At 38.9% G+C, this 25,308-nt stretch overlaps 1 protein-coding gene across 19 annotated transcripts in view; it reads left to right on the top strand.

The window, feature by feature from the left end:
- Positions 1–25,308, top strand: part of AOPEP (aminopeptidase O (putative)) — a 199,535-nt gene that overhangs the window by 110,540 nt on the left and 63,687 nt on the right. For 13 of the 19 annotated variants that reach the window (XR_012658117.1, XM_075079810.1, XM_075079806.1 and 10 more), the window contains 2 exons: positions 8,192–8,254; positions 8,884–8,967. The exons of 2 other annotated variants lie outside the window; for them this stretch is intronic. Coding sequence is in view for 13 of the 17 variants with exons in the window: in XM_075079810.1 (XP_074935911.1) it covers positions 8,192–8,254; positions 8,884–8,967 (147 nt within the window). In the remaining 4 variants the exon portion in view is untranslated. Of the gene's footprint in view, positions 1–6,005; positions 6,132–8,191; positions 8,255–8,883; positions 8,968–9,535; positions 9,612–11,479; positions 13,177–25,308 lie in introns of those variants that run through there. 4 more of the 19 variants (XR_012658118.1, XM_075079811.1, XR_012658119.1 and 1 more) reach the window with 4 other exon arrangements.

Here is a 25,308-nt window from a genome sequence, read left to right as displayed (position 1 = left end):
GGACATTGGAAGGGTACTTGTGCAAATGATGGATGAGGGTAAATGCTTTCTACTCCCTGGACTGCTGAAGCAATGTTACTTACTATCTTCCTTCCAGTAGAGGAATTAGCATTTTGTATTCTTTACAGTCGTACGTCATGACATCTGTCTAACTGAAAATCTTGTACTCCTTCACCTTTGCTTTGTTACATTTGCCATCCCAAATCCTGTCTCCAACTCTGTCCAGGGAGCTGCATATATATACCCCTTTATACTTGCAACTTATAACTATTGAAACTTTAACATTTCTCAATTTCTGTTACCATTTCCCTCTTAGAAAAGTCTTTTGGTCTTTTCTAAATATCAGGCCAGTTTCCAGGCTCATATATATACCAGTACTAATCAAGAATAACTTAAGGGAGTCATACTGATAAATAAAAACAGAATTTGGCCTGTTGCCATGAAAAAATAATTCTGCATGCCAAGTCATACTTCCAAATTTGGTATTTTCTAAAGCATTAAAAGTTAATCTTACAAAAAAGGGCATGTGGTAATGCCTGGCAAATTCTTTCTTACACGGAAGAGTGCCATGGCACAGTGGTTGTCTTCAGGCTTGCTGTGCAGGCAGGTTTTCTCACAAACAAAACAATAAGGAACATAAGAGATGAAAAGTAAGCACTTCTGCAATGCAAGCTTTCATGAGGATTTTTTTCTGGGAATACATGGTGGTGGTGTTAAATGAGCTGAAGCATATTGCACTGTTGAAAATACCTTGTATCAAATCAAGCAACCTTCAACATGTACTTCTGTCTCAGAGGTGACTCATCAGGGGATTATAGCAATTTTTCGTCATGTGCAAGTAGTCATGACTTAACACCACTAACTTCAGTCAGTAAGTGAAGCTGGCAAGGAGTAGAATCAGAAGAACAAAAAAGCATTTAGAGCTGGAAAACACCTATGAAAAAACTGAAGTCCACTTCATCCCTGCTGCTGATTGATTCTCTTAAGTACAGTTTCTCTTGTATCCTTCAGTCTATGTAATGTTTAATTAGAATTTAAGACTGAAAGACCATATGCTTCTTGAGGAAGATTTTCCAGTTCTGCACAGGCTTGTCTTTGTTATATTGTCCACTTACTCTTACCTGAATTTCTTATTCTACCCTAGATAATTAACCTTTTAAAAATCTGCTTAAAGTATTTCCCCATTTTGAACTGTGTTGTGCACTGTTTAATGGAGAAGTAGACCAATCAGCATTAGGTAGTCTGCATCTCATGAACTCCTACATGTATTTTTTTAACTTATTTCAGTTTCGCTACCTTTTCTTTTGCCTCTGAAATTGCAGTGTTTCATAACATACTATAATTTACTGGTAGACTTGCTATCTTGAATGTTCCTTGGGTGTGTATTTCATTGGGTACCTTGTGTGATGAAAATGGTCTTCTCCAGATTAATTTCTGAGTTAAAAAAAAAAAGGGGGGGGTGGGGGGAAAGAGTAGTTGACTTGCTCCTTCATGATTTTTAGTTTCCAACAGATCCTTCAGTGTAATCTACAAGTCTCATGTGATCACGTAGCTGCAGCCACTAGGATAAACACACCGAACATCCCCTCAAAATTATGGAAGAATTGCAAAAGGTGATAGCACTGCTGTATCCTTCTCCTAGTCCCTTTTGATACTTTATCCTCCTGTTAAAGCTTTATTCTTATCCACTGTTATACCTTAAACAATATTTCTTGATTAAAGTAGGTACTGCCAGCAGGTATTTCAGAGTATGTACAGCTTAGAGTGTGTATTGTGAGAATACTACTCCATGCCTTCTACTTCTGAATAAAAACTGGAGTACAGCCTCCTGTTACAGTACTAAGAATTTTGCCATTTAAAAATAATTCATATTTTTTCCTCTCTGCACTGCCTTTTTTTTTTTTTACTGTGGTAAAGCAGTAGTCTAAGCTATATCTACTAATATTATTTGTAAATCATCTAAATTTCTGGAAATACACAGTCAAAAGAAATCTTCCAGTGGTGAATATTCATTTATTCATTTCTGGGTTTGTTTGTATATGACTAGCTCTTGGATTGTCCTACTTGAAGCAGAAATGGATTGGAAAGGAAACTCATAGCAAAATTATTAAAAAATTATAAAAAAATTAAAAAATATTAAAAAATTAAAAACTTATAAAGTATTCTCAATCAATGCAAGTAATGTATTTCTGTGGTTTCATTAATTTTAGGAGGATGTTACAGCAGCAGCTCAAGTACTTAATATGATTTCTGAGAAAGCAGTTTGTTGTTAAGGAGGTTTCTGGCTTTTGCCCCAGTTAAAAGCTTTAGAGATTTCCTGTTTCCTTTTACTAAGATGAAAATACAGATGAAGATATAGCCCTACAAGTGAATGCATTGCAGGGTAGCAGTTACGGTCAATTACTAACAAACCAACCACATTTAAATATTTATTAAAAGAATGCTTTTGCTAAACTTCTGAATTAATTTTTGCAGTTGTTCACCTAAGCTTGACAGAGGGTACTAGAAAATTTTTAGCAGCAAAATCACTCTTATTGGATCAGAGTATAATTACAGCTTGGGTTTGATAACGCTTGATATTTCTTGTCATTGCTAGTCATGCCTTATCTTCAATAGTTCTTTCTGGATGTTCATAATAACTGCATATTGGTGGATGGCAACATTTGAGACAGTAAACAAGTGAAATCCTTGTTGTTTGTTGAGATACAGTAAATTTGTAGGAACTGACACTGAGAATGACCTGTAAAGTAGGAAAATCTCATACAAGCATGTGATTTGGGGAAAAAATTAGGAAGAAGCTATGAAGAGGTATAATTTTTATACTTCTTTAATAAAGCTTAAAAGTGACCTGACAGTCACCAACCTGATCTCCTTCTATGACCATGTGACCTGCCTAGTAGATGAGGGAAAGGCTGTGGATGTTACCTGCCTCGACTTTAGCAAAGTCTTTGACACTGTCTCCCACAGCATCCTCCTAGAGAAGCTGGCAGCTCATGGCTTGGGCAGGTGTACTCTTCTCTGGGCAAAAAACTGGCTGGATGGCCGAGCCCAGAGAGCTGTGGTGAACAGAGCTAAATCCAGTTGGCAGCCGGTCACAAGTGGTGTTCCCCAGGGCTGAGGGTTGGAGCCGGTCTTGTTTAATATCTTTATCAATGTTCTGGATGACGGAACTGAGTGCGCCCTCAGTAAGTTGACACCAAATTGGGCGGGAATGTTGATCTGCTCAAGGGTAGGAAGGCTCTGCAGAGGGACCTGGACAGGCTGGATCGATGGGCTAAAGGCCAACTGTGTAAGGTTTAACAAGGCCAAGTGCTGGGTCCTGCACTTGGGTCACAACAACCCCATGAGGAGTGGCTGGAAAGCTGCTCAGTGAAAAAGGACCTGGGGGTGCTGGTTGACAGCTAGCAGAACATGAGCCAGCAGCGTGCCCAGGTGGCCAAGAAGGCCAATGGCATCCTGGCTTTTATCAGGAATAGTGTGGCCAGCAGGAGTAGGGAGGTGATCGTGCCCCTGTACTCAGCACTGGTGAGGCCGCACCTTGAGTACTCTGTTCAGTTTTGGGCCCCTCACTACAAGAAGGACAGTAAGTTGCGACAGCATGTCCAGAGAAGGGCAGCGAAGCTGGTGAAGGGTCTGGAGAGCAGGTCTTATGAGGAGCAGCTGAGGGAGCTGGGGTTGTTTAGTCTGGAGAAGAGGAGGCTGAGGGGAGGCCTTATCGCTCTCTACAACTGCCTGACAGGAGGTTGTAGTGAGGCGGGGGTCGGTCTCTTCTCCCTAGTAACAACCGATAGGACGAGAGGAAACGGCCTCAAGCTGCGCCAGGGGAAGTTTAGGTTGGACATTAGGAAAAATTTATTTCCTGAAGGAGTGGTCAGTCATTGGAACAGGCTGCCCAGGGAGGTGGTGGAGTCATCATCCCTGGGGTATTTGAAAGACATGTAGACGTGGCACTTCAGGGCATGGTTTAGGAGGCATGGTAGCGTTGGGCTGACTGTTGTACTTGACGAACATAGGGGTCTTTTCCAACCTGAATGATTATATTATTCTATGACTCTGTTAGATTAATTTCAAAGTTAGTATTAAGTATTAGTCACAAGAATATTGCTGCTTAAATACTGAAGTTTGCTACTTACCCTTTGTGGTTTTTTTTTATCTGAACATGGAGACTTTTGTGTGTATTTTAATATCAGTGCAGAGAATGTAACTGTTAGTTGAATTCTAATGTGTTGATATTTGAGAAATAATCTGAAGAAAGCGTAACTGCTACTTTAGGATAAGTACTTATTCATGTATGTGGAAAGCATACTTTGAAGAACAGGCACTTTCCCTCAAGAAAAAATGTTTTTGATATTAGCAAGCTTGCAGATTAGAAGATGAAAAGATCTTTACAAAGTCCTTAAAAATTTAAATGAGATAGGTCAACAATATAAATTGTTTAATGGGCTTTCCAATTGTAACAAGCACAATAAGAAAAAAGTTTTTGAATACAAATAAATAGTGCTATGTTTTTTCCAAAATTAGCAGTTGTACTGTCAACATCACATCCCATTTCCTTAGAAAAGAATATGGGATTTTGGAGAATATAAAAATGTAATCAAGCAAAGTGTATAGTACAGTAGCGTGCATAAATGTCAGATGAATCATGAAGAGGAACAAATCAAAACAGATTGCACTGACAGACTTTATGTTGTTAACTCTTTAAAAGATGTTTAGATAAAGATAATCCATCTGAAAGTCTTTCTAGATAGACCAGAGTATACAGAGAATTTGATATTTTGTTTTGGGCAAACTATCAGATAAGTTGTAAAGTCTGTCACTGTTTAAATAGATCCTATGTTGATCTCAAGAAGGTTATAGGCATAAAATGGCCTTGTAATTTATTTAGCAGTTCCTATTAATCGTACTCACTGCTACACAAGACACAACAATGGTATGTTTGTTTAATAGTTCAAAAATTCAGGAAAATGGCTCATATAAAATGATACCTCATCAAATGTCAATAAGGAACCAAATTTATTTTAGAGCTCTCTGAGTTCAGGCATGGCTTAGTATTGTTATTTTTGGAGGGTTGGGGGGTGAGTTTCTTCTGCATTGCATGTGATTGCTGATTTTAGGAGAAAAACACAGACAGCCAAGATCAGAATAGCATTGTTACGAATTATTGTGTGATCACATGCTAAAATTGGAAAAAATGCTCTCAGTTTAGACAGCCATATAGCACTGAGGAACTTGGTGTCTAGCTTGAATATAGATGTTGATTTTTAAATGTTAGATTTGAAAGTATTGGCCATAACATTTCAGTGCCTTTGTTGTTCTAATTTCTAAAAGTGAATTTTAAAACAGTTCTTGGAGTCTTAATTTAGCCATAACTTGAATAACTCAGAAAAAAATGTTTTTGAGATTCTCAGCTGGGACTGTGAGTCTGCATTAAGTCTGAGGAAGTTACTTTACTGTATTTAGTTTAATTACCTGCTAAAACATTGGCTTGACTCTCCAGTCAAAAGCCAGATTTTCACAAACATCTTTCTGTTTTATTTCAGGCTACATTTCAGTATTGTGTATGTCCAACCCAGACATACAGTAGTAGTAGTATAGTAAATCTGCATGAATAATAGCTTGTTCAAGGACTCGAAGTACATTTGTAACAAATGTTCAATATCTGAAATAATTGTGGGTTAGTGTCCACACATTTGTTGTTAGAATCTCTTTTAAGTTTAATACATCTCAAGCAGTTGTTCTGGTTCCCTTTTCCTATTAATTGCGTTGCTTAACAGAAAAGCTGTGTTATGCACAAAACGACTGAGCTTATCCCTACTAGAAAGGAGGGTTTTTTGGTATCTAAAGATCAATAACAGTTTGCTACCTGCCTGATCAATGCTGGTCATGAGCTAAATCGTACTGAAGCATCAATAGGTAGAGTTAACAGTTGACTGCACAGCTGGTGTGCTGTGACCATGGATTGTTTGGCCCACCCTGTTTCTCTTGCTACTTTCTTTCCACTGTAGGTTGTCGTATGGGCACGTTGGCTCTTATCTTACACTGCAGTGCAATCATATTACAGTAGTCAAGTGTTCAAGTTATGATGTGCGCAGCAGCCAGCACCAGGGAACCACAGGTGTTGGCTCCACAAGGTATATTACCATTATAAAAAGTCAGTAACGATTCCTGTTGAGTTTCTTTCACGGCTGTGCAGCTACTGACAGGGAAACAGGAGCTATCTCTGAGCTTTAACACACAGTGAGTTTGTGTGTTCAGGGATTTTCATCCCAAATCAGCCTCAGGGTCTGCAGGTCTGAAAATCATGTCTCCCCCTAGTTTTCTCCAAACATTTGACAGGAGAGGAAGTGCAATTCTTTAAAGGATTTAAAGTATAAATCTGTTTCATTGTTTCGGCGACCCGGTGTTTCCCATGACGACTTCTGTGTGAATGCACAAACTAATCTATTAGTTGCATTAATTTCTATTTGCCGTTAACATAATATTTTTGTTCATATTCTTGTTTGTTCTCTTTGAACTATGTTCTGGTCTTCTTCATTCAAATGCACACAGTTCAAGAGTCAATTTATAGGACCTTTCAGAATTACCACTTAGTAGAAAATCTGTCGTGCCTTTACAAAATAAAAATGAGTTGTCAATAAAAGTTTTAAGTAGACCTGTTGCGAGCGTGAAAGAAAAATCCATAGTAAGGTTTTCTACTGTGATATCTCTATTAAAAAGTTCTTTGTGTGATGCCTCATAGTTGAAGTTGCTTCTATTTAAAGCACTGAGTTTGATCTTGGCTTTGATCTAAAGCTTTTGATCTTGAAAGAAGGATGTTGTAGCAGGAAAACAAAAAGGGTAGGAGAGAGGGTTTTTTTTTTTTTTTTTAAGTGATAAAGTTAAAGGGATACTGTCCAGATTTAGTACGCGCTAATTGGACCTACCTTTATTTACTTAAATCTGTTTGCAGAGTCCATCTAATTCTGTACATGGAAGGGTTTGCTCAAACAGATGCTTTAATGAGCCTCGTTGTTTTACAAGGGCACAGATTTTCTTTTGAAGCTTTCAGGGACTTGTCATGTATTGCACAAATTATTTCTAAAATACTGAAAATACTTAGTAGCATTTTTTTAACTATACCAAGTGTGATGCAGTCTATCCTTTATGGTCTTTCATTTTAAATGCTGAACAAAAAGCACTTAATAAAATCCTAACTCAAGAATTTCTAGTATTCAGATTTTGCATGATGGACATTACTTGGATCTCTCCCATCGTGGTGGAGTTTGAATATCCTCATCAAAGAGTGCAGAAGACCTGCTTGCAGTGTCTTCTTGAATAAACCGTTTCACTGAGGCCTCAGTAAAAGGCTTGCTGTGCTGTAATACGAATAAAAAGCTGCTTTGGTTCTGGCTTTTAAGATGCGTTTCAGACCCTCCAAGTTAATTGAATAGTCAAGATTCTTTAGATGTCAAGAAAGTACTGGGGGTAATCTTGAAGCACTTAATGGTAATGATACTTTCTTGAACGAGCCCCACTAGGCCATTCCTCTGACTGTGAAGACCTGTGACAGAGGGTCGTTGTAGGAAGGTTAATAGGAAAGCGTCTTTCATAGTAAGGGACTTAACGGGAGAGCGTCTCTCTACAAATTAGGCTGTAAACCCGGTCCGAGCGTGTCCGCAGAGGTTCGGCAGGGCCGTCCCTTCGGACCCCGCTGGGGTCGGCGGGAGCGCGGCTCTCCGCAGCACCGCCGGCGGGTCTCCTGCGGCTGGGCTGGGCTGGGCTGGGCTCCGCCGGGGCGCGGAGAGCCGCGCCTGCAGCCTGCGGGGCCGGCAGGAGGGTCCCAGCCGGCGGCCTTCGGGTGTGCGGGGCGGCCCCGCCGGCCTCCCCGCCCCGCAGCCGGCCGGCCCTGACGTCCTCCCGGCAGGCCCCTCCTCCCTGCGGGGCCGCGGGGCGGGAACCCCGCCGAGGTGTTTCATTTCCTACCCGGGGCCGCGGTGCGCCGCCACCGGGGCCGGGAGCGGCGGGGCGGGGCGGGCGCGGTCCCGGGACGGGGGGCGGCGGCGGGCGGACCGGGCTGCCCGCGGCGCCTCCGTCCCGTCCCGTCCCGTCCCGTCCTGTCCCGTCGCCCCGGGGGAGCGTAGCGGGCGGGCGGGCGGGCGGGCGGTGCTCCGCGGGCGATCCCGCCTCAGCGTGCGCTTTCTCTCCCGTGTAGCCTCTGCTGGAGGAGGGTGAGACTTGGAAGGAGTGTCGGCTCGTCCAGCAAGTGAGCGGCGAGGTGAGGAGAAAATCTTTGGCAGCTGTTACATTGACCCCCGCTTCTTCCCCTTGCAAATCCGCTCGAGTTTTCCACCTGACGCCCCCCTCCCCAGCCCTGCCACGCTTTTGCTTTAAAAAAATGATTGCTTTCGTATTAGAAATAAAAATATTCCTGTGCGGGGAAAAAAAAATCTCCGGTGTTATTACTTTATTAAATAATAACAACCCCACAATCTAAATATGGCATTGGTGGTCTGGAACAACATTCGAGTGGGTGGCTGGAAATAAATTTCATACTTGAAATAGGAGGTGTAAGAGATAAAGCACAGAGATTTTCCCCAGAATTTTTGCACGGTGCAATGGTAACTTTCCATTTGGCAACCTGGTCTGGCGTCAGACACGTTCTTTGTGCAAAAAACCCTTAAACTGAAAGCTCCTCGATGAAGAACACCACCTCACACTTTGACCATGCACAAGGAACTAACCAGATTAACTAAGACCATATAAATGGGAAAAGCGCTTTTCCTCTTTCCAGTGAAGCAATGAAACAAATTGTCTTGAGTCTCTTTATAGCTTCTTACTAATGCTGAATTGCTGCACTCAGGTCGCATCTTCTTCCTAAAAAACCACTATGGTTTTCAACTCCAGGTCACAAAATGGATTCAGACAAACCAGAGGATCAGAAAAAGCGGCAAAAAGAAAAGAAAGCAAGATGAAGTCGTTTTCCAAAAGGTAAGGGTTCATGATGTGCGTTCGTGTAGTGGGACAAAGGGCAGCGCATCCAAAATGCTTTCCAGTTACTCCCTCTTAAACTTTATAGAGACGTTCTTTAGCTTCTTTGATAAGGTGATAGTAAAAGGGTGTTACTGATAAAGCTTCAGTGTCACTATGTATGATGGAAAGAAATTAATAATCTTCTCAGATGTAATTTAGGAGACAAAATTTCCCTGTATTTGTATTTAAATTGAACATTCTGAGGAAAGAAAAGAGTGCTTTCATCAGAGAAATCAATAGCACTTGGGATTTTTTGCCAGGAACCTGCACCACTCTTTGCAAATTTTCAGATACTGGTAGCTGAGAAACAGTTTTCATGGTGGATGTCGGGATAATAATAGCTGTGATATGTACGTTGAAACAAATGCTCTGACTGTGCTGTTGGCTCTTCATTCAGAGGGAAAGTTTGGAAATCATCTATTTGCAATATAGACTTAATTAAAATGTGTCTGGATGGTTATTTTTAAAATTACTAGAGAGAATTTTTAAAACTGAATACAACCTAAATTAAACTATCTTAAAACAGGTGATTTTTGATTTAGCTATTGTGAAACATTTGTTCTATAATGCTGAGTTGACCATTTAAATCACAATATAGAGAGGTAAGTGATTAGCAGACACTTTTACTAAATAGCTGTTTTTACTAAATAGCTGTTTTCTGTCCTGGGGGGGTGGGGTGCGGGGGAATAAAACAGGAATAAAGATGCATTTCCAAATGCGTTATTAGAGCTACGGGTTTTTTTGGTTGCTTTGTTTTTATGAACAAATTTATAATTTTTGTTTTAAACCCTTGTTACCTTTAAAGGATTAAAAGAGCAGTGTGTTGTTTTGCTGTTTCGACAGTGCTTCTAGAATGCGTGATGAATCATTGCTGTTTCTGTAGCCAAATTCTTGCTGATAGCATGGCTGCCAACTCCTGGGATGTGTTGCCTTAGTATGGGCATTGCAGTATATGACAAATGTCTGCAAAGTGTATTGTTGTATGTGGGTGACTTACCAGCTCCATGGTGAGTTAAAAAACCACCAAACAGCATCCCTTAATTCACTACTACTTTTATTTTGTAACCGGAATACATTGTTTAGGAAAGATGTTCTGTGTTGTACTTTAGCATGATATGATCTATACAGAGATAGCATAAACTGTTGCACCCAATAACTCCATTTCTGCTTATATTCCTTTATGTGAGTGCTTGCTGTTTTGTATGTGTAGCATTTGTATTTACAGCCATTTTATGTTAAGGTGAAGAAGAATTTTTTTAAGTTAAAAAAATGTATCGTCATGTGAATTTGTGAGCACAATGCACTGATGGTACAAATAGCCCTAGTACAAGCTACAGTCTGCATACATTTTGAAGTAATATTTAAATGGTAGAAAGTTTGTCCCCTGCTACATCTTAACAGTAGGCTTAAAGGTACATTATGTTAGACCCCTCCTCATCTCTTATAGGAGAAAGCTTCCTCAGTGCAAACCCCCTTTGTAACAATAAAATTCCACTTCTGTTGAGGAGGTTGTTCCACCTCCTCCTGCTCCACGGTTTGTGAGAGAGGACTTCAGCATGTAGGCTCACCGTGTAAGAAATGCAAAACCTAATGTGCAAACCTAAGATATACTCACTGCTGTTTTTTTAAACAGCAATTCTTGAGTAAGGTCTGTGAGCAGAAACATGAATTAAAATCGCAGGCAAGAATACACGTTGTCTTCTGATATCCATAAGTATTGATAATTCTTGGAGGTTCAGTGCACGTTCACAGCACTGCATCAGCTGGGTTCTTAACCCCATGGGAAGGAAAAAGTATAACAATAACCTTATGTTTAGTAGTAAAACCATTGACTAGGCACAGAGGGTGGGATTCTTCACGTTCCTTAGAGGTTTGGTCAATGCAATGGTGACTTTTCTAACACAGTTAGAGACGAAAGAAGGGAAAAAGCACGAGGAACCTCCCTGCTGCTGGCAGAGCTTTATTGTGTTATCTGGTTCCAGAGTTGGTTACATCTAGTTTTCCAACATGGACTTACCAGTCAGTGTGGATGGTGCTAGCCTCTGCTCCACTAGAATTCTTGATTTTTAGCAGTGTCCATATTGGCTTGTAGCAGAAATTGCATCATACAGTAGTTTAAGCGCTTCTTTGGGGATAAACAGGAGAACAAGAAAGAAAAAAGCGCATAATGGAAAAGTAAGGCACCTTTGAAGAAAGTAGCAGAGGTAGGAATAAAACCATGGAGTGAGAAGAGGGAGGTGAGAAGCAGAGCCGTAAGTAAAAAGAGAAGTCAGAGAGCTGGTACCAGCTCATATCACAAGTGTAATTAAAATAAGGATATTGACATATTTTGCTACACTTGGAAAACTGAGCTTTGCGCTGATCTTGCTTATCTTTTCAAAACAAGCACTAACTTATTAAATGTAGCTTCTAAACTTTCATGTGCCTGTGCTGTCCGATTTTCCTCTATCATTTTTTTTCTTTGTGATAGGAAGTCCTATTTCTAATACCAGATGGATGACTTTGCTATACTGAGACACCGCCAAATCAAAGCAACTGCTTCTGCATCCAAGTACAAAATCTAGGACAGAGAGATAACTCTGTATGGAATAAGTGAAACAGAATTGAGGAGGAAAGGTTGCTGACAACTGCCGGGGGATTGCTTCTTGAAAAAAGTTGCCTTCTAAACAGTTAAGTTTGTAGGAGCTCACTTCACATTACACATATATGTATTTAAAGAACATTTGAAGATACCATGTGTTGGATAAGAACTGTATAACTGGTAGCGTTAACTGCGCTCAAGGGCCATATGAGCCAGTGGGGAAGCTTGAGTAGAAAGATGTGGTGCTGCTCTCCATTGTGGACCCGCACACGATGGATTACAGCAGCCTAACAAATTCCATGGATGAGAAAGACTTTCTAGTCAAGTAACCAAGGGTTCTTGTTCTCTTGCTCTTTGTTTCTTTTTTTTCTTTTGAGCTTTTTTCCCTTTTAAACCTTTTTGCTGCTGTGTCTCTGAAATCTTTTATTTTCTTCGCAGCTTTTATTATAGCCTCTGTTTTCCCAGTTCTTTTTCACCCCTTTTTGCTTTCTCTGTTCTCCTTTGTCTACTTTGGTCACCTTGAGTACTGTTCATTACTTTCTATTTACTTTCAGTTGCTTTTCCTGTTTAATAAGTTATCTTTTGCTCACCTTGTTTTCTGTTTATAGTACCCTATAGATACTCTTCTCATGACCTGTGTGCATGTATATACACAAGTTTAAAACCACCCACCCACTGCATTTCTGCTTTTGTCATCCATCCTATTCTCCTACATCCTTTACTCCTCATTTATCTTATACTGTCTCTTTATCTTGTCGTTTACCTGGTCAGCATGTCTAGTCATCATTATATGTATCAACACAGATATATATATATTTATATATATATAAAATACATAATTTTATGTGAGAAAGTTAGAGAAGGTAGAAGAGATTGGAAAGAATTGGTTGGTTAAAATTAGTGTTAAATATGAAGGGTGTGATAGAAATGCTAAGTGTTGTTATTATTTTTGTTGTTATACGGGAGCGTGCCTGCATAAAAAAGATTCCATTACCCATTCCAGTGCTGAGTGTTAGGCAGAAGAAAACCATCTTTCAATTAGACTAGTGGAATTGCAAGCATGCGATCTGTATCCACTGTGGAATTTGAGGGGAAACATGTCTTTTTATTAGGAGAGTAATTTACTTTTACATGAAGTTCAGTGTTAAAACATAAAAGCTGCTTTGAGAGTATGACAGTGTCTTAGGGTGAGATACCGAGGGTACTAGGTAGTTAGGGGGAGCACTGAAATATTTTGTGTATATATACACTAGGTAAGGAAGACAATTTGTGCAAATTATCAGAACTGCATTTGCCTGTTTCAGTTTTAGTCTGATTCTGTACTGAAACTTTGAGGAATAATTTTTCCAGAATAATTTCTGCTGCTTTCTCAGAAATATTGTTTTCATGTGTTTAAAGTTTGTCTGCTAGTTTACTAAAAACGTGATTGTCTGATTTTTTTTTTCTATTGGTTGTTGCTATTGATCATTCTTCCCACTCCAGACATTTACAATTGTCAGTATATAAGATCTGTTAATAACCTGAGCAAAAATTACTTTGCTGAAATAGCTGTTAAGTTTCTAATAAAAAATAATAATTAAAAAAAACCAGTTGTGATATGTGTGACTAATGCTAAGTGCTAAAACTCTCTTGTCCTTTAACAACTAATTCATCAGTGTAACTGAAACACAAGAAACAAATCTTGTAATTCATTAAAATGAGTTGTGGTGTTATACTTAAAGGAGAAAATGTTTTGTAGCCTTGGCAAAAAATAAGGAGAAGAAAATACAAGGTGATAAAAGAGAGCTGTTATTTAACTAGGGATTTTACGATGTGCTTCTGCTAATTCAGGTAAAGGAATAGTAACATGTAACGCATTAAAATTACTTTAAAACTTTAATTACCATCTATTTTTTGTTTCTCAAAAGTAATGTTTTTACTTGAGTCCACCAAACGGAGAATCAAAGCAAGGATCAAATCTGAAATACATCTCTTGAGTTTTCCGCTGTATAGTGCTTAACAGCTAAAAGAAACAGGGTAAGAAGTCCAAAAGTGTTCTTCAGAGAGTGTTCAGCGGAGTCATTTGCTGTACCTTACCTTTCCAAATTCAGTTAATCTCACAGAACTTTCTAGGAAGCCTGTAAATGTATTTTCTGGCCGTCACCCGTTACAGATAACATTTAATTCCTTTGGCAAGGGATTTGGATGGAAAACTTTATACACATCTCATGTACAAGAGCTGAATTGCAGTAAATGTTGTTAAGCTATCTGAGAAATCAAGCCTGTCATTTGAAAAACTTATCCCCTGAATACATATTAATATAATTTTAGGCCATTAGAACTAAACATTTTCAGCATTCAGTTTTCCATCCCCGTAAAAATACCTGTATTTGTGGATTGTTTGGGAACGGTAGTTGTACATCTCCAAAAAACTGCTGCTTTAAAGTTCACTTAAGAAACATTTACTAGAAGAAGAAAATACTCTGTGTAAAAAAAATATAAAAATTTGAGTGGAATTTTTGGTTTAGCTGTAAGAATAATTTTTAAGCAATTAGTCCAGTTCTTACTTCAGTATCAGCTGTACCTTATCTGCAGTAGTAGTGTGTCGGGATCTTCGTTTCCTTTTCAATAGCACCCATCTCTAATAGCAAGGAAGTGTTGTTGCATAACATATTTCACATTGAGTCTCCCAGATGGATGTTGTTATTATGTTTGTCAAAGGGTGAATGTTCCTGTTAGGCCACATTCAGGCCACATTTTTAGATCAATGAAGCAACTTAACCACCATGCATATGATGATGCACCCGCTTCCTTTCAGCCTCTGAGATGACCATTTCTAAATTAGGAGAGCTCAGGCCATCATGGCCATGTGTTGAAATAGTTTGAAGTTGACGAATAATTACATCACTGTTAGTTATAGTGGTCCAAACCAGCAACCATCCTCTGCAGTGAAAGATTAAGGTCACTTTAATGTAAAACAGACTGTTTGTGTGGGAAAGAAAAAGGAAGTTTTAGTGGAGAAGTTTTTTCCTTTTGATTTGTGGGAAGAATTAGGTATATGCCTGTGATGGAGCACTATTTGACCATCAGTCTCACCGGAGCCGTTTTAATGAGGTGATGTTTGTGCATGTTGTCATATGATACCAACAAGATGAATTACATTACTGGGATCTACTGATGCTACTAACTTATCAGTCTGCTGCTGTTTCTAGTCATAAAGCCCTATTTTTGGTGGTTGAAATGTGCTCCTTTGTACCTTAGCTTACAAATACCTTTTGTCTTTAATGGAATAGGAAATGGAAAATGTGAGAACAGTTTTGTTCTTTACAAAATAACAGAAAAACAAAAAGCGTTTGATGGTTTTTAATACTTTTCAAACGTCTGCCCCCACCAGTGTTTATGCAGTGAATTCTGAGCTGTGATGTAGTGAGTTTTGGAAGCAGAAAGAAGGCTGTCTCTGTCAGGGCATTTGCAACTGGAGCAACTTGCTACATTTGGAAAAATGTGGTACGCTGCATTCACACGCTCTGTAAGTTTTCTTCTACAGAATTTACTACGGGTTTTTTATTAGTTGAGCATATACCCTTGCACATGGCAGCAAGGGAATAATCCACTTGATTTAAGTTTCCCCAAGTTCTTGATGGGATTGATGGTAATGACAACAAAGATGGTTTCATGGTCTGCTGGCTCAAACATGTGCTTTATTTCAGTCTTACATATATTATGCATTGTCAGAAATAGGCTTAACAGATTTGATGACCAGTCTTAGCTATTGTCCTCATTCTGTGTCTTTTTTTCAGTTTAGATTATGTTCATGTACTGTATAGTAAAAGCATATGTATGGACGAGTCTGTAAGTGTGGATGTTGTTAAAGCAGTATGTGAGCATAGAAGGTGAAGACTAGACCTTTTACAAAACCAATTTAAAAGTTTTTGGTAGTTCTGAATCTGCTTTTTTGATAGCCATAGTACTAAAAGTAGTCATGGGTACAACTTATAATACTGTCATCCTCTCTTCCCCTTCCAGCCCTGCAAGAAGCTCTTTCAGAGCAGGAAGGTAGCTCACTGTTAAAAGCAAATACATTCTTTGATGCTTTAATTAAACAGACACCACTGAATTCTTAAAGGTGTGTGAATTGTACTATACCTGTTTGGTCTGCACTGCATATATTTTCTTGTGTTACTTTTCTTGTGGACACAAATTGAGTGAATGCTCACAATTATTCTAGTTCCTCTCATCAGAGGGTTTACTTCCAGGTTTTTTGAAACCTATATCAACATTTGAAACTAGACTACAGTTTCTTAACATTAGCATGGATTTTTATGCTATATATGTCTCTATATATGCTGTATAAAAATAGAAGATATTTTTGATCTGGTGAGATGAAAGATTCATAAGCTGTCCGGTATCCATTGTTTCATTGGGACTGCAGTCTCGCTATGGATGAGTGAACAGAAAATATTCTCCTTTTCTCTTTGTACTATTAAGCTAAGCTCTTATTCCTACATTGAGGCAGCCTCCATACCTGAACAATATTCATGAAGCACAGGGTATTGATAGTTAAATTTAACATAGTTTTGATTCAAAAATTATTGCCGCTGACAATTTGCTTAATAAAGAAGGTACAGGAATTTTGTTGACCTCCTGTGCTATAACTGTACTCTAGCTAACAATAATTTTTCAATAAAAGCTTCTATTTTTATCCAGAAAAACTGCAGATGGAAAAGAAGTTTAGGCAGTTATGTTGTTCTGTATGTGTCTTTCTCCCTTTTCTGCCTTTAACTCATGCATCCATTGGACATTTTCAATGAAACTTGTTAGTGCTCTAAATCTGCCATATTCCTGTACGAGATGCTGTGGGGAAAGCTCACATAAAGGCAAGGCAGAAGTATGAGATCCATCATTTCTGGGAATGCTAACAGACCCATGAGGGGGAAGATGTTAATAACTGTCCCAACCACAGGAAGCATTTTTGTTGACACTTTGAGCCTATGAGGCAGTTTAGTCATGAGGCACAAGTTCCTAAGAACTTTGATTTCATTACTTTTGCTTCTCACAGAATTTAGTGTTTTGATACATACTATATCCTATGTACTCTTCCAGTCACATGCTCCAAATGTGGTGAACACCCAACTAATGAATTTGCCTTACAGTTGGTTTCCTTCTTCACTCCTAACACAAATGCCTGATAAAAAAGGGGCTTAGGACTTAATGTGGAAGAGCGATGAGTGTCTTGTTTATGTTCACTTGTCCGTGTCGCAAAAGGAAATGAAATAAAGCTAGAGAGTATTAAATGTTTCCATGCTCAAGATCCTGTTTATTTCAAAGGAAAGATGACCAGCTCAGTGCCAGTTCTGCAGTTACTATGGTTGTCTTGTTTTTGTTTAAATTCAAGAGATTTTTCTGCGTTTTGGCTGTACTTCTGAAGAGTTCAGTGAAGCTACTCATATGTTTAAATGCTTTGCTGAACCAGGCCTTAGTCATTCATCCTCAAGATCTTTCCAAGTGACCATTTTTCTGGCTGAAGAGATTTTACTTCTCCTAATTACCCAGAGTGCTTCTTACTGGGAGATGTGGTGCGATTTGGTTGTTTGATTTTTTTTTTTTTTTTAAACACCTCACAGTATAGATTAAACCATTTGCGGGGGGAGGGGGATCTAATATTTGAGGAAGGATAAGGGGGCGGATTAATATTTGAGGAAGGATAATTGCAGAATTCATTTGTCTTAGGCTCAACTTTCTTCTACGTCCTGCAATTCCCCCTCCTCTGTTTTGCTTGTTAAAGCAAAAGTAGGTGCCCTTCTGAGTGTATGCCAGTTTGTAGTGTGAGAAACCCACAAGATGGAACTCTAAGTTTATCACTCAAATTTTTCTTCGTTGTGGCTTGGTAAATATGGCCTGGTTTTTGACAACAGGTGTTACTCTAAATAAGACTCTTAGATTTTGAAATGCTTATTAAGAAATAGAAGGAAGTAAAAAATTTTTTAATTTTGTCTTTTGTGGAGCACAAGCAACACAGGCATTCATATTTAGGAGAAATGATTGCTCAAAGAGACTAGGAAGTCAGGGAAAGTTATTTCAGCTTATTTGGTTTTATAGATGCGGATATGTGAACAGAACATGCATTTTAAAACTTTTTCCAGGCTAATTAATATACTATACTTTTGTTCTAATACACCCTCTTAACATCTGTAATATTTTTCAAGGAATTAAACATCTGCTTGTCTTGAAAAACTACGATGCTTGTTTATCAGCACAGGAGAGGAAACACACATGACAACCAAATGCTTTTCTGTATTAATGCATTGCTCCTAATTATACAGCAGCTTGAAGCTGCAGGATTGAGTTGTATAAAAATAGCTGAGAGATTCTAGGCGTCTCAGAACATACCACCTAGTAGTGTGAAGATACAGTTTTAATGCAACTGTGTGTTTACGAAGTGTCTTCAAGTGCACCATTGCTAGGTGCTTTTTTTTATGTAAGGACCTCATTACTATTGCAGGAGATACCTCAAAAATATGCAGCAACTCAAAATTCTCTGTCCTTCAGAATTGAAATTAGAATGTTAACTTGATTTTACAGATGTAAACCAAGGCATGGAGATGCTATGTAGCATGTCTAAAGATACCTAAGAAAGTTGGATAGAGCAAGGAAATGGACTGAAGTCTTTTAAGTTTGGTGTTGTAACACAAACCTTCATCTGAGGGCTCTCTGTGTTACAAATACCAAAGAATGAAGCCACATAATTTTCTATGAAGCAGTTAGTGCTCTGTGTGCCACAGCATGGACAGGTTGGTGATGTTTTAACCGGTAGCAGAGATGGGAACAGAAGCTAGTGCTGTGACTTCATCTCCCCAGTGGTACTGTGAAAGGCTCAGCGCATATAGCAGTGTAACTGAAAAGATGAACTTGATCATGGTAGGATTTGTTTTATCAACATTTATATTGCAATAAGACATACTTTCTAGTAATGAATTCAGGCTACAGTTAGTGGTTTCTGATCATATGTATCAAATAATAGGCAGTCCTGTAACTTTTAACGCAAAGGGAGAGTAGAATAATAAGAATAATAAGCTTGCTAAATCATGTTTTTTCAGTGCAAATAGTTTTGACTGTAAAACTTTGAGGCATGCTATGATAGTGTGATACTTAGTTTAGAAGCCAGAAATATGCCTGTGTGTTGTGTCTGCACAGCATAGAAAAAGGTGTGATGGACAAGTCTGCTCCTGTCTTGTTAAGCTGGAAGTAGTGCAGAGCTGGAACCTATGATAAAGAACAACTGCATACATAATCCTTTACTGTAGAGGTACACGTATCCTAACGATGTGTGTTGCTTTGCAACTATGTAGGACAGAAATATAGAGTTAAGTATCTTGTGTGAATGTCCTGTGTAGTGATCTAGCCTAGTGGCATGTAAGTAAATATTTAACAAGTTATATTTAATTAAAAGTATCTGGTCAGACTATCAGATTCTCTTAAGGTTTGTCATGGACAGAGACTTTTTGTGAAAACAAGCCATTTTGTACTTCCAGGATGTATTATGTACCTTGCACTCATTTTTAATTGGTTAAGCCTGTGAATGTCCTGTACAGGAATTTGTCTGAAGTGTTTTTAAAAAGGGAGGTTGTGTAATACCAATGACCTAGATGGCGTGTAGACACTAAGTCTTTTCATTTGTTTTCTCTTGTCCAGAGTATTGAGACAGGAAGCATTCTTAGAATTATTTTTAGGTTTTTAAAAGTCAACCTTGATTTCCTCGCGTGACAGTAATCCATTGGCTAGGCCTGAAAGCAATATTGTTTATTCTTCCATGGTGCCATATGCTTGCAACTTTTCACTTTCTTTTGGGTGCCTGTCTCTTTTTTTAAAGAAAGTACTCGGAAACTTCAATTTTTATTAGATTGTCATACTTGAACTGTTTGGGTATGGAAGAAAGTGCTCCCCGATGTATCCATGATTCTTCTCATAGTGGGTCTAAATCAAACACCATAAATAGTTTGATTTATTGCAGTCTAGTGAAATGATCATGTCTAAAAGATCACTTTCTTTCTCCATAATTGTGTTGTCTTTATGACATCACATTTGTTGTGACAGAAAGATGGCTGAGCAATCAGGATTCAGGAATTCTGTTTTCCTTCTTAACTTATATCGTCCTTATTCTCCATCTGAGCATTCAGCTGAGAAGTGAGCTATAGGTCTCAGTCCACCTTTACACCTAGGTCATGGTGCTGCTGCTGCTGCTTTAGCACGTGTCCCTCTTTTTAAACTAAAGCAAAACTGGGTGCAGCAGTGTGTTTCTGTAACCCCTACCATTGGTCCTCATTCCATTTCTAGCGTTAAAATCTGGGAAACTTTTACAGAGATGTTGTCTTAAATGTGCACATGCTGCATAATTACTGAAACCGACTGTTCCTTCTTCTACCACACAAATGGGGTGTGCCATGTAGAGAGGGTAAGTGGTTTCAAGTTCTGCGTCTTTGTAATGTAAAAATATACTTAGCTAATTGTTTTGTTACTTGTCACACCAAGTTAATATTTGTAAAACATACTGAGATTGTTAGATGTAGTGACTGTTAGAGTTCAAGGAGTTCTTGTTTGTTGTTGCTGGTGTCAGAGCAATGACTGATGGTTTCAAGTAAGTGAATTGAAATGTTAATTGTTTTTTGTGCTAGGCATCAGCTTTTCAGTATCTTTCCCATATTTGTCTTGCAGTACAACGTGATGTTTCCAAATCATATGCTAGACAGAATTTGACTGTATTCCTTTCATCAATAAAAAGCTAGTGTTTTTCAGCTTGTCTCTTCCTGAGTCATCTTCATCTGAATGTTTTTATTACCCTTAGATCTTAGAATAAACCAAATGATTAAAATGTTGTAAAAATGTCTTTTCAGGACAAAATAAAAATCCCTTGTGACTCAACAAATCTGCTATGGAAAAGAGTTATTTTTGAAGACTATTATGTGAGTTTTACTTGGCCATAACATTGCAAGTATCTGTCAGTTTGTGAAAACCTGATTGTGGACACAGAATCATGAAATCTGGATTACTCACCTACAGATTTTAAAAAAAAAACAAAATAGTATTAATTACACAGAGGAAAAACTGGAAAGTGAGAGTAGTTTGATCAAAATACCATCACTTTCATTATTGTGATTCTAATTATATTTACAATTTTTATCAATTTGTAAGTCACAAAATGGGAAGTCACCAAGCCATGAAGTGTTACGAACACAAATAATATCCTTGAGACTTTGTAATGTTCATTGCTACTCGCGTGTTGGCCAAGGAGATCTAGGTAGGCATACGAAAGGAATTGTAGAAGGAAAGTCAAAGATGGAGGTTTTCTCTTTATGTTCCCTCTCCCTGGCCAGTACCTGGCCAGTTCCTTCTCCGCTGGGAGACTTCTGTTCTGTGGGAATATTAGAAATGGCCCCACTGTTGGCCTACAGGCCACAGAGGACATTTGAAAACTGGACATAGAAGTAAAGTTGCTTTAAGTTACAGGTAAGGAGTTTCTGTCTCCATAATTATGTTGCGTTTGCTTTTAATGTAGGTGGTGGGGCATGGGAATGAAAAGATATATGGATGGCATGTTGAGTTAAAGATGCCCTTACAAGGATATCCTTGATATTCTAGAAGATAGCATATAGTACAAGTGGCTTTTTTTCCAATTTATTGAATTTATTGCCATCTTGGCTTAGTTAAGGGTGGACTGGGTGGGTGTTTTGCAATGCGGACTCTTTCCAAAGCACTGGCAAAGATTTAACAGTAAATCCAGCTGAGTTCCCCTGAGGGTTTGAGCTGAAATTCTGACCTTCATATTAAATTAGGCATGGTTACAAGACAAGAATTATTTGAAGTTTTTACGAAGCATGTGACTGACAGAACAGGCAACTGGGATGCCAATAGTTTTCATGTATGTTTTCTTTGTTGGGTCAAAGATATATTCAGGATACAAAGGTTCTTATTTATGGGACTTGAAGGGACACAGATAAAAAGATTTAAATCATTAAAATAAAAAACAGCCCCCTCAAACTTCTTTGCCCAGGTTTCCTTCATTTGAGTATCCCCCCTCAAAAAAAAAAAAAAAAGGGAAAAAGGCTTCCCCCTTTTTTCTAAACACCTGAGGCTTCATACAACTACCCCATGCATTTAAACCAGACAGTAGTTTGGGGTTGGGATTTTTTTCTGGTTAAACCTCAGTTGTACTTTTGAAATACTTTAGCCAATGTCTTCTGTGATGTTCAATGGCCAAATGGACTTCCCGCTTGTTTCAGTGGTCTGCTTTATATCTGTATTGCTGTAGTTCTTTATGGCAGGGTGCTGCAGCTATTCCTGCCAGTATTTTGGGTTATATTAGGAATGAGAATCATGGCATAAATGTTGGCCCATACCATTTCAGGCAGAAACTTCTATTAAACTTTGAAATGACCCATCACCACACTACAAATTTTTTTTTTCAACTCATAATTGTGCTATGCTTTGGAAATAACTGTATATCTGACAAGTTTATATTGATGTGTGATTAGAGAAAACAATGTTACAAACTCTGTCAGTCGGTCACTCGTCTACCTCTCCACAGTTCCTGCTGGCTTAGTCCCTTGCTGGTGTCAGGGTTAGCAGCGCTGGATGCTCAGAGGGAAATGGAAGGTAGAGTGACACAGTCATTAAGTCAGTCTTTCCACAGTACCACAGAGCAAATGCAGTCCTTTTATTTTAATTTCCTGTCTTGCATCACATTCTGACTGCTTGCATTTTCACATTGGTTTCTTACTATGTTCCCTACCCTCATTTTCCTCATAATTTGAAAGTGGGGATTACATGTGGCCAAAAAATGAATACATACTTTGGCTCCATCCAGTAGCTCTCCCAGTCATTTTAGATGCTAAAGGAGGTGTAGTCATCTTCTGAGGATTAGTGCTTTTGAAGTAGGCCTTTCTGTTACAAAGTAGACTGTTCCAGTATACATTTGGTTTTTTACCCAAATGGCAATAGAGCAACTCTTAAATGTCTACCCAGATTAAATGTTTTTGCAGTATGCTGACAGTTTCAATAACTGGACTGGGTTTCTGGGGACAACAGTGGCTATATAGAGCCTTTCATTCCTTGATTTAAGTATGAACAAGATTGGCAACAGCTGAAAACTAGCTGTATCTAAAGGTTGCTGGGTGTTTTGGGTGAGGTAAGGCATTCCTTATTCCTTCTCAGCAGGAATGGCTCCTAAAACAGCTAACAAGAGAGTTGGTATTGCTTAAAATCCTTTTTTGATTGTTTCAGCAAAAGCCAAGGATAGGACAGATTTGAAGATCTATCCGAGAAGATAGATCAACATCTGAGGCTCTGAGGTTACGCTAGTTCTCTCAGCCTCATATCTTTTGCAGGGTTTAAAGGCATTCCCCCAGAAGGAAAAAAGATCAAGTTTTCCACTGTTTACTCCGGCGTTTTTGTTCTAGCAGTTTTTTTGTTTGTTTTGGGTTTGTGTTTTTTTAATGTGTAGCATTTGTTCTGGAAAATCTGCAGTCCATACAGGGGAAGAAGATACGTTTTCGCAAGATATAAAGACTGAATATGTTGTGTATAAACCAGTCAATATGAAAGCTCAGTCAAAAAGCTCTTTTAAAATTAAAACCATTGCTAGGTCAGTTGGCTTGATGGTTGGTAAACTGGGGGACGGCAAGGGATGGCTGACTTCCTTTCAGCAGGCGCTGCTGAGCTTGAAGTGTGTGTAAGAGAGAGCATCCACTAAGGATTACTGAGTGAATATTTACAGTCACACCATAGGTAATTTGGACAGGGCTGAGAGAGAGATGCCTGGTTCTTACCTCAAAGGGAAGGAAGAAATCATTTAAGCCAGTATGGGAGGTGAACCTGAGCTTAGATGGGATCCATGCTGTGTTTGCAGGGAAGCAGTACCTGTTCTTGTTAAGAGAGGCTTTGTCCCAAATAGGAATATCTGTCTTCCAGTGGGTGTTGAGGGTGCACAGCAATTCCCAACCTTCATGGCCTCCTGGCTAGTTCACTATTAGGAAATTTCTGCCTAAAATGTTTTGAGTTCTGTATTCTTTCTAATGTCTTGGCTCCCATACAGAAGCCAAATGCTCCAATCTTCTTTGACTACATAACAGGGACCCTTCTGAAGTAGTTATGAAAACCTCTGTCTTTGCTTCTCAGAACAGCCTGGAAAGCTCCTGAAATGCATGAGCAGGGAACTTGGGGGTGGAAGAGACACCTTAACACTGACAGTAAGAAGTAATATCTGTACGCACTGGGATCTCTGATAAAGAGATAATTTTCAACAAAAAGCAAACTGGTTAAATCAGGAGTTCCCATTATTAACATCATAAAAGTATTAAAAATAGAATTTGCAGCAAACAGGATGTCTGGTCATAACCGTGCAGTTTTGCTTGCCTGGTATTTATGCAGTTGACCTTCTGCGCTGAGATCAGAGATCAGCGAAGAGCCTCGTGACTATGAATGAAAATCCCCTTTAATCTCATCACACCAAGATGGCAGCTCCTGGAAGGGACGGGCTAGCATTTAACAGTAACGTGGAGAAATGAGTACCTGCAGCAGCACATACGCTGCTCCCACTGTGGGGGTGACACATCCTTCTGAAAAGCTGTAGTTTTACCTGGAGTTGTGGCCAGTGGACCTACGTATTTTCTTTTTAATTGTAGTGTTAAAATTCTTCTTTTTTTTTTTTTTTTCCTCTGATGTTAAATTTGGAAGTAGACTGTCAGGAGCACAGACTTTATTCCAAGTTCCTAAACTTGTTGTACCATATGAATTAACAAACCAATAGATTTGAGAGGTGGGCTGTGGTGCCCAGCTGAAAGTACACAGTGAGCAGAGCATTCCCCACTGACCATTTAAAGTAGAACTATAAAGAAAATCCTGTCTTCAACCTGACAGACGAACAGGCATGCCTGCAGCTTGGAGCCTGGAGCAGACAGCACTAACATTTTAGCGTGGAGAACAATTTGTGTTCCCAGTCTCTGCCTATTGTGTGACGGCAGATGAGAGTCGGGCTGGCTCCCGAGAGCTGGAGCGCACGGGGCTGTGCCTACTGCCGTATGCAAATACTTTTTTTTTTTTTTAAATTCATATTGTTGTGAAATGCGGTCAGCTGTGCCAACAGCACTTAGCTGAAATTAACCTTCTCTATTGTGTGCTTTTCTGTTCTGAAAATTTCCATCTCTTTCAACTGAAAATGAGACTGCCTTAAGTTTTAAGGAGCAAATCCATGAATGTAATGAAAGACAAGCTAAAAAAAGTCTCTGAGAAACTACTTTTAAGAATTGATAGCAAATGTTGAAATTTGTTGAAAATAGCGGTAGTGTGCTTGCATAAAAAGGAGGCTTAATAATCAGTATGAAAAGCCCTACAAATAAGGCTATCCTTTTTCAGTGCTTGGAAGAAACAGGCTGTTTCAAAGTCGGCATATCTAAGTATATAAACATTTTTTGTCAATGTTCAGCTGATTTCTTCTGAGAAATCCATCTGGTATTATTTTGTGTACTCCTGAAACTGTATTTAGTTTCTCGGAATGTGTATGCAGTTTGTATGAATCGATAGTATAGAAAATTGTTTTCCAGCTAAGTGTATCTCAGTAAGTAAATGAAATAATAATAGTATTGATAGAGGCTCAGAAATCCCCAAACTTGTGCTGTGGAACAGTTGCTTGTCAGTAGTAGACAAGACATATCTTGGAGAATGATTATGGTTGCCACAAATTGGTA

Source organism: Phalacrocorax aristotelis, chromosome Z (genome assembly GCF_949628215.1).
Source record: "Phalacrocorax aristotelis chromosome Z, bGulAri2.1, whole genome shotgun sequence".
NCBI classification, from domain to species: Eukaryota; Metazoa; Chordata; class Aves; order Suliformes; family Phalacrocoracidae; genus Phalacrocorax; species Phalacrocorax aristotelis.
Note: the sequence above shows the minus strand (reverse complement) of the source record. Positions and strands in the feature narration are given on the sequence as shown.